We start from the raw sequence: 10,164 nt of genomic DNA on the forward strand, positions 1-10,164 counted from the left end.
ACTTGAGTTGTATGAGAAATTTAAAACATATTGTAATTTGACCAAATGTCAAATTTAAAGGTGAATTTTGATAAAAGTTATATAGTAGGTTTGAATTTAGAGGAGAGGAAGATGGAAGAGTATGCAGGTATCCTAGGGTGTGTGGTATCCAACTGGCCTTTGAAGTATTTAGGGTAGCCCTAGGGGATAACCCAATGAGATGAAATTTTTGGGACCCGATAGTGGAAAGATTTGAAAAGAGACCAACATCTTGAAAGAGAAACTACTTGTATCTTGGGGGAAGAGTTTGGTTAAATCCACACTAGCTAATTTGTCAATCTACTTTCTGTCAATTTTTAAAGTGTCAGAAGGGATATCAAGGAGATTGGAGAAGCTAATACGAGACTTTCTGTGAGATCCAAGGGAGGAGAAAAAGGACCATAGGGTTAGGTGGGAACTGGTTAGCAGATGTAAGGAGTGTAGAGGCCTCGGCCTAAGGAATTCAGAAGAGGAATTCAGCCTTGTAGGGGAAGTGACTGTGGAGGTTTCCCTTAGAAAAAGAAAAATTGTGGAAAAAGAAAATTTGTGGACAAAGATAGTAATTAGTATTCATAGGCTTGCAGATAATGGATGGGACGTTGAAATTTTGGTTAGGAGCACAAAGCTTCTCCTTGGAAAACTATCCAAGCTTCTTTGCCTCTAGTCTTACCCTGGATCAAGTATGAATTGCACTCTAGTAACCTCATTAAATTCTGGGAGCAAGCCTAGATTGGGGATTCCCCCTTGAAGGAAAAATTTCCATCCTTGCAAATTCAAATTAGATAAGGAAATTCAAGGAAAACAAGGTCCCCCAAAACCTGATAGGTAAATAGTACCCTGACTCTCTTAAGCATTCTTGAGGAGGTTGTTTTAGATCCCACAAAACCTGATAGCAGGGTTTGGACTCTGTCAGCCTTTAGGGTTTTCACTTGTGCATCCTTTTCCAAAGCTTTAACTCAACCAATTGATATGTATGGGCAGTCTTTCCCCATTAAGGAAGTTTGGTGCAAACCTATTCCACCTAGGGTTGGGAGCTTTTGTTGGGAAGAAATCCTGAAAACATTCAAAACTTGCAGTTTACTTCAGAGAAAGAGACCTAATAGTTACTAATCTCCTCACCAGTGTGCTCTCTGCAAGACTATTTGTGAGACTAGTTACCACTTATTAATTTCCTGCTTTTTAGCTAATTGTATTTGGGAGTGGTGTTTTTCTTTGTTTGGGTATAGATGGTCTTCTCTGCTAGATGTAAAAAGTCTCTTTACCCCTTTTCTGTTCAGTTGGCCAAAGAAAAGAACCGTGTGGAGATGTGTCAGGGCTGCCATGTGTTGGACTATTTGGGAAGAAAGGAATCAAAGTTTTTTTTCAAATAGAGAAAGAAGTCTACAACATATTCTGGAGGTAATTCATTTTAGAGTGGTGCAGCTAAGGGCATCCCCCTACTGACTTGGACTCCTCCTAGTGTTTTCTTCAAATTAAATTTTCGATGGAAGTAGCACTGGAAATCTAGGTCTCTCAGGTATCAAAGATGTTCTAAGAAATGAGGAGAGCATTGTAATTGCTCTTTTTTTCCAGGCTAAGATTCCTTCTGTTTTGGAAGGAGTTCAAAGAGTTAAAGAGCTGAACATCACTAAATTGGTCATAGATAAACTGGTGGTGAGCTGGCTGAAAGAAGACTCTACTGGTTTCTAGAATTATAGTAATGAGAAGAGGAAATTTAATTGGCTGACTAAGCATATTGAAGTAAAATTGAACCAGGTAAAAAGAAGTGCTACTGCTAACTCCTTTGCTGATGGGTTAGCCAAACAAGGGGTGACTAAGGACTTTATGTTTAGGGCTAGAGATGAAAATTATCCCCATGAGGACCCACCCTGAACGGGGCGAGGATGGGAATGGGGAAATTTTCATCCTCATTGGTAGGGACTTAATATTTTTAAAAATATGGTTGAATATGTTTGGATATATTTGGATCTTGTTTAATAGGATTATAAATTTTAACTATTTTATTTTTAATTTCTTAAATGAAATAGAAAACAAAAACGAAATGATTGATACCGTAAACAGGGAATGGGGATCCTTGTGGGGACAGAGATGGGGATAACCTTGTCCCCGCCAGCAGGGATGGGGATGGGGGTGGGGATAGGGGTTGAGGCAGGGATGGGGATGGGGAATGGCTTCCCGTCCCCGCCCTGCCCCACTGCCATTCTTATTTTGGCCTCATTTGCTTGTTATTTTTGTCTTGTGGTGGGAGAGTTAAAAGAGTTTATCTCCCCTCTTTCTGTATTTAATTCTCATTAATCTTGATGAAAGTTATAAGTTATTGAGCACAAAAAAGGTTGCCTTTTATTGTTCTATGTTGTTTCTCTTTTGTGGCCTAATCTCATTGCAATAGACTATTGGTGTGTCAATCGGAAATGGCACAAGAATCCTCCACCTCGAGGTCCACTGTTACTTTGGCCTCTGAAGGAACCAAATCCAACCTTGTAGAGCACTGAAATCTTCAAATCACCACCATCAAACTTGATGGTACCTGTTAGAAGTTTTAGGAGTTTATTTTTGAAGGAGGAGGAGGAGGAGGAGGAGGAAGAGATTGAAGGGAATCAGAGGCTGGCTGGTTTGGTGTCCTCTTTATGCAGTTGCACCATTTGGAGCCAAACAAAATAAGCATAATCATATGTGCAAACATAAAACGATTTTGCATTCTCACAAACCCTTTTACATTGCTTTTGCGCTGTACACTTTTACATTAGTATTGTTTCCAAATGCAGCCTAAAGTATCAGTCGTGCTGTTCTCTGCCCTTTGAACCTGTTGAAATCACACCTCCATATCTATAGTCAGACATCTGAATTTCTAGATTTCATTCCTGTAAAACCATAGAGCCACCTCTCTATTCTGTACCACCCAATCAAAAGTCTTGAATTTCCTTCAATAATTAATTTGTTCATATTCATATTCATTTCCCTTTGCTTACCTTCCATTACAGCCATAATCTCAGCCTTAGTGAGTCCCCTATACCAATCAGTCCGGAGAACATTGCAACAATATGACTATCATCATTCCTCAAAATACCCCCTACTCCTAATGAACCCTTTATTGAAGATGTCCATGCAGGTCGATATGTACTTTTTTTATCAGCTAGGCTGATAAGTACTTTATCTGTGAGAATGTGGAGAAGGGCAAGATATGTATTCCCTTTATTAGTTCCAAGAAGCAAGTGGCTTATGTCTTTACAATATATCTATATATATATAACCCAACTTGAGGGGAGTGTCATAATTCTTTAGTTATCAGGGTGAAGGAGCATAAATGTAATTTTCTCTTATTATAACACTAAATAAAAGACCAGAGAGTGGCCCTGCCACAATCACTTTTCCTCCTCTTTCACACATCTGTCTTCTTGCTTCTTTCTTTCTCTTCTTTCCATTCTCTATGATAGACAGACCATAAAACCCAGACAATGAGATAGTCCTAAACCAACCCCATACATTAATATGCAAAAGATGAAAATAGTAAAACTTCTATTATTGCTTGGAGAAAGTTATTTTACAAAGTTCTAATAACTAACAAGCTTGGAGCAATAACTCTAACAACTGACAAGGAAACAATGGCTTTAAGGACTGAAATGACAAGTGACCCAAGTGCTTGTGCCACAAGAAAAGGCAACTCATACAAACTATTAGACTAATAGGAAAAAGACTGACCCAACTTAGACACAATTGACAAAAATGCATGTTGCATCAACATGGACACAAGAATCAGAGGACTTGGGTTGAAAGAAAAGAGCCCTTCTCCATATAATGTTGTATTGAGAAGACATGCTGTTATGTACAAATGGCCCATGTTTCCCAGATTAGGGAGCCAAAGGGGATAGACATGCGTTATGTACAAACGACTGATGTTTCCCAGATATGGATATGGACACGAACATAGATATGAGAAATGGGAATACAACTCTCCATTCGGACACAGATACAGTTATTGGTATCTCACATAGTATGTATCTACTTTTTTGAAGCTAAATGTCATTTCTCATGATTTATGTCTTGCCAAATTTAATTAAATTTCTGAGATGTGTGGATTTAGTTATAATATGTTAAGGCATACCATTTTACACATTTTACAAGTGTTAATGCTATTTAGTATATCTAGAAGTATCCATGCAGTATTCGGGTATCATAATTGATGACTGCAACCAACATATTTCTTGAACAACCATGGTGATAACATATATGACTGACAAGTTAATAAAAGCTATGTTTTCTGTTGCTGATCAAGAAAACAGATATGAAAATAACTACACTTTTCAACAAGGCCTCAAAGAGTTCATCTTCAAGCCAATGAAGCCTAAGTTGGCATGAAAGTACTCCAAAGTCCAAACAAGTTGCTTCCTTCAAAGAAGGCACATTTGCATGACATCACAAATGGGTCCACCAGTTAAGAACCCTATTGGGATACCCCATAGAAAGATCTCTAAAGATGGCATACAACAACTGCAAATACATGTGAAAAACATGTTGGAGTCCAATAGCAAGATATCTATCCTCCTCTTAAGTCAAAGGGTCAAGTTCTTCAAAGACAAGAGAAACTGATGTAGGCCTTGCCTAATGCCCCAAGCCCCACCTAGCCATCTATTTTAGGTCATGGGCCTACAGTTTTGGGGCCAGTCCACTCACATGACCAATGAGTATTCTAGCGCAGACCATGTTTAAGCCCAGTCTTGGAAGTTGAATGGATGATGCCAAAAGAGAATATTCCAAGAATGTGATAAAATATATTTTATTTGTTATTTTATTAGAGAGAAACAGAATTAGAATTTATTGTCTCTCTATAACTAGTGGAAATGATATTTGAATGAAGGTTTTTTTATCTTTTCTGCAGCTCTTGGAGTTCATACATTGAGGAGCCCTCTTTTTTTCCTTTGGTGACAACACCATTAATCTCTCTCTCCCCTTATTCTTCCTTATTTTGATAGGTTTTTGTTCTTCTTACTGTTACTCTTCTCTCTCTATCCCCTCTAGTTTCCACTCTTTCTATGAAAGTTCTCCCATGACCCCTCCTTGAGGAATAGTGCCACACCACAACCATTTTATGCAACCCATACCACCAACCACATCTAGTTCTAGAAGAATAATGGCTATTAAATGAAACATAGCAGCATAACAAAGCAAGATAGAATTACCTCTGTCTCTCTCCATTAACATCAATGATAATGTGACCAGAGGTTCGTTCTAGAAGCATGAAACCATAAGTGGCAGCAGCATAAACCAGTGCCTGTTCATCAGGAGATTCACCCTGATAATCTACCAACCTGACAGCTGGGTCAGATGTCTCTGTGACAAGAGGCACAATTGTATTGCAAGCAGCCAATGCAAGGAAGAAATCATAAGCGCGCTTTCCCTCCTCTGTTTTCTGTCCATTTCTTAGCAACCATTGGAGTTCTGGGTCAGCCTTTACTGTCATTTTTGGCCTCCATATCTTCCCATCAACTAATTCAAAAATGAAAAAAAAAGGCATAAATTTCCTCTTTTGTATAATAGGTCACATACAAGGGAAACTAAATAATTAATTAAGAAGAGAGGAAAATGCTAAAGCAATGTGGATATTACCGCAACACACATTCTATCTCATGGCGGTATTGTGTATGGTGGCCCTGCCATGTAAATCCCACCTGGATGGTGGGATGAGTACATTGCGGTGACATCCATGTTGTTTATTTCCTACGAAAGATTGTGTAGTACCTTTGACAGAGTATCCATCTTGTTCACCTGGCATAAGATTTCTAGCACCACTATAATCTACTCCCCAGATGCTGGCACATCGAAATTCCATCTTGTTTTCAGTAAGTGTTCCAGTTTTGTCTGAAAAGATGTATTTTATCTGTCCTAAATCTTCATTTATATTCAAAGCCCTGCACTGGAACCTCGAATTTGTTGTCTCATCATACAAAGTTGTATCTCGGATCATAAAATAGGCCTGGCCAAGGCGCACTAACTCCATTGAAATGTAGAGAGAAATAGGGATCATAATCTGGAATACAATGACTGACATGAGGAATGTGAAGAATATCTCCCATCCCCACCCATAGTAGTTGTAATTTTCTATATTTCCCTCGGAGTAATCCTTTCTCCTGTAATAAGGCGAGGTGTCCAGTTCATCCCGATGGTGCCGCAGCCAAATCCCAGCAAAAATAGAGACTATACTACACAAAGTAATCAGAAAAAACGAGAGCAAAATGATCTCCCGGTTCATACGAGTCTCCAGTCTGCTCCTCTTAGAAGGAGCTCCAGAGCTGTTAAGCATGACCTTAGTCTCACGGCCAGCGTATACTGCAACTCCAACAGCCCAAGCTGTGTTCTTGAGCTCACAACCGCGAAGAATAATGTTTGAGGGTCCCAAAGAAAGCCGCTTCCCGTCAATCTCCATGTTTGCATGAAAACCATATATGTTCCTATTGGGGCGCTCACATTTAATCAGCCCATTGATCCCCTCTTTCTCAGGCATCTTCGACAGGGTCTCCTGTTTCGCATACCGTGTTTTCAAGTTCGATTCTCCATCTAAGTTCAGTGTCTGAACATAGGCAACCCCAGTTTGATCACTAGTAGAAAGCAATACCATGTCACAAGGAAGAGTTTCATTTGCGGAGACCATTAAGGTCTCCCCAACCCTGATGTCCGCCCATCTTTTGGTTTGAAACTGACCATTTACGAGCACAGACGCTAATCTATTATTCTCAATTCGGTCTGAGCGATGACGCCTCCAGTCCTCGTACGCATCCTTAACTGCCGTAACCAGTAGAACGAAGGCCAAAGGCAATATCGAAGCTCCCCGACCGAACACCGCGAGCTGAGGGAGTTGGTTCAGGATTGCAATCACAAGGAAATATATATACGCTACTCTGTGGAATTGTTCAAACAGGTTGCGGGGCAAGAAGGTTAAAACAGAGTACTTGCCTGTTCGGATCGAATTGCCTGCAAATTCAAACCTCTCGTTCGTCCTCAAGGGATCATTGATGTAAACCAGCCTCGCATCCTCGTCGCTGATTTCCTTCTGGGACGAACCAAACCCTTCAGATTCAGTTCTCCCCGACCCATATCTTACCGGCTTCGATCCCGACCCCCGGAAGCTATCCACAGTGAAAGTCACCGATTCTTTTGACTGAATAGAAGAAATACTCCGCACAGAAGACGACTTAAGCGCCGAGACGCCTTCGTGGGAAGAATTCTCAACTAGGTCGGACCGATCCATCCTAGAAGACGTAGACGGGTCTGGATTACGAGGGGTGGACTTGATTAGATCGGCAAAGGTGGACATTGCGATATGACGATTCTGGGTATTCAGAGTTTGGGGAGAAGGGATCAACAGAGGTCGCTCAGAGGCCATGATCCGAAGACCAAAGGCCTCTCGAGCAGCGAAGAGCCTCCAAACTTCAAAATCATGAAAGATCTAATAATTATAATGGAAATATCTGACTAACCACCAACTCCAACACCTGCAAGGCTGCAATTACAACGAACAAACAAGAGCAGCTTAAAGTAAAATGAAGATAGAATAGAACATGGGAAAGTATTCTGTTTTCTCTACTGCTTCCTTGTCCTGTTGTAAAGACGAACCAACTACTAACGTACCTGAGATATAAAGACTGAGGGAGATAGAGATAACCAACTATCCGAACGTCTTAGTTTTCTGGATTTGTAAGATGCAGCGACACAAAAGAAGGATTGTAAGAAGAAAAGAGGGGAGCAACCTGTAACCCTGAGAGAGAAAGCCAAAAGGTGGACAGAGAACGCGAGAAACGAGGGCGGGTCGTAATGAGATGATGCGAGCAACAACAGAAAATCAAAAACGAGGCAAAAGATTTTCAAACATGGAGAGAGAGAGAGAAGCAACTGATTTGGATTTGGAGAAACAAAGAGGGGGAGAAGTGTTTCTAGAAGGATTCGATTCTTCTATTCTAAAAATCCAAACTGATGGGCTAATGGCTGCGTGAGTTTGCATTCTAAATTCTAATTTGACCGGCGGCTTGTGCCTCAAGAAATTTCAACACAGAAGCCTTCCTGTGGCTTCGCCAATCGCCATTGTCAACGACCCACCCAAATTGAACCATTTTCTACGTCCCTCTTGGTTTGATTTTCAAATCAATTTAAAATATCATACAAGTGGGTCAATTTTTGGTTGGGTCAATGCACTGAATTCACATTCACACTTGTAGACCGAAAATAAGACAACCTGTATTTTTGTTTTTCAATTTGATCAAAGAAATCATCTCAACTCAAGGTTGTTTTCTCTTCCTTTGTGCCAAATTATTATACCACCAAGCCATGTAATTTTTTTAATTGCTTGAGATAAAGAGTACATGTGTGTATATGTGTGTATACATAAAATTTTTAGTTAAAAATTCAAAGACAAAACAATGATAACAAATATCAAATCTTTGATATTAAATAAATTGGGATACAAATATGTAAGACATAATCTCTTTACAATGAAAAAACCTTTGGTTCTTTTTTTTTTTCTTCTTTATTCTATCTAAGGGCTTTAGAAGCTTAATTTCTGATGAATTTGAAAGTGTGTATGATCTAAGAGTCAATGAAGCTTCCTCTTGAACTGATGCTTGTAGATCTTTTAACAATTATACGATAGGGATCTCTTATAGAGAATCACTAAGGATGTTTTTTAGTTGGTGAATAACTCTCAAGCTTTTGTTGATAGAGATCTCTTATGAGTTGGAGAAAATGGTAATAGAAAACTCTAAGGCTTCTACTGATGGAAAACTCTGAAGGTCTTTTAAAGCTTTCTTTCACTTCTTCCAAAGATCTCCTGTGATGTGGAAAAAAAAACGTCATTTCCTTGTGAATAAAAACCTTTTAGTAGAGGTATATTGAAAGAATCTTAATCAGCCTCAACCTTCTTGGTGAAAACTTATTTGTCTGAGTTTCAGCCAATATCCTTCAACTTGTGGGACTTATGTGGTTAGAAGATAAGATTTTCTTCTTATTTGTAGAATTAAGATGAAAGTAACCATCTTGATTTTTTTCTAGATAACTCGGGATGTTTAGAGACTCTTTTAGTGGGTTCCACTTGAATCCATTGATTTTGGACTTTATTTTGTAGAATTGAGCTTAGCCAAGGCCCACTTAATTTGAACTTGAGTTTCTTGAATGTTTGGCCTCCATCTTGGATTTGCAAATCTATCCCATTTGCGATGTTGACATGTAATACCAAAATTTTATGTATTTGGCAATCTAAATATAAGTACCTCACAAAATGTATTCTACCATTCTATGGGGAATATGGTTAAATAAGGCTATGTTTGATTCAATTCTCATTCTTGTTCACTTTTTCTTAGAATTATATTTTAGAATAAGCAAGAATGGAAAAGAATAAGCAAAAGGAGAAAATATTTCTATGAACCAAATGCTTTCTCCAAAAAAATAAAAAGAATTCTTTACATTTATAGAGACCCTTGAAGTGAACAAAAGAGGAAAAAAAACCCTTGAGTTTGAAAGAGAGTAACACCCCATTTAAGCCACAAGTCTTCACGGTGCTAGTTTTATTTGTATTTGCCATATTTACCTATTTGAGAGGCATTTGATTTATACTTGTGCTTTCATTGTAATATTTATTGTAAAAGGAGGTGTTCAATTTTGTAAACACTAGTGTTGGTAGGGATAACACAAAGTTGTAAACAAGTTCAAAATATCGATACGCCCGATACGTCGATAGGGGCGTATCAGGCGAATCGATACTATTTTTTTTTACTTTTTTTATTTTTTTTTTCTGAAACCGGTTCGGTGGGTGGTTTAGGGCTCCTCCACCCCCTGAATCGGTCAGACCCTCGATACACCCACTATAGGGGCGTATCGGAGGGGTCTCGGAACGATACTATCAACCAATATGGGCCAATACGTGTCGATACTTTGAATCTTAGTTGTAAACACTAGTGTAAAAGGAGTTGGTCCATATGAATATATATTATTTTATATTTTAGGATAAAATATAGATTGCCCCCGTACTATGGGGGTAGTGGCACTTACCCCCAACCCCCCCCCCCCCGAACTTTCATTTGTGATAAAGACCTCATTGAACATTTAGATTCCAACAAAGACCCCCTTCCTTAGGGTTCCATTAAGAAAAGATTCTCATGTAAT

The 10,164-nt window shown here is 39.1% G+C and overlaps 1 protein-coding gene across 2 annotated transcripts in view; it reads right to left on the minus strand.

Moving 5' to 3' along the window:
• The window catches only part of ALA1 (aminophospholipid ATPase 1), a 28,988-nt gene extending 20,856 nt beyond the window's left edge, over positions 1-8,132 (minus strand). Inside the window, exons 1-4 of one of the 2 annotated variants that reach the window (XM_088898489.1) lie at positions 7,642-7,732; positions 6,967-7,513; positions 5,755-6,859; positions 5,196-5,502 (exon numbers count right to left, since the gene is read on the minus strand). In XM_088898489.1, the coding sequence (XP_088754615.1) occupies positions 5,196-5,502; positions 5,755-6,664 (1,217 nt within the window). In that variant the 5' untranslated portion in view covers positions 6,665-6,859; positions 6,967-7,513; positions 7,642-7,732. Of the gene's footprint in view, positions 1-5,195; positions 5,503-5,754; positions 7,514-7,641 lie in introns of both variants that reach the window. The other variant, XM_010268435.3, reaches the window with a different exon arrangement.
• Positions 8,133-10,164: the final 2,032 nt, after the last annotated feature.

Source organism: Nelumbo nucifera, chromosome 2 (assembly GCF_055504915.1).
Source record: "Nelumbo nucifera cultivar China Antique chromosome 2, China Antique-T2T, whole genome shotgun sequence".
In the NCBI taxonomy this organism is placed as follows: domain Eukaryota; kingdom Viridiplantae; phylum Streptophyta; class Magnoliopsida; order Proteales; family Nelumbonaceae; genus Nelumbo; species Nelumbo nucifera.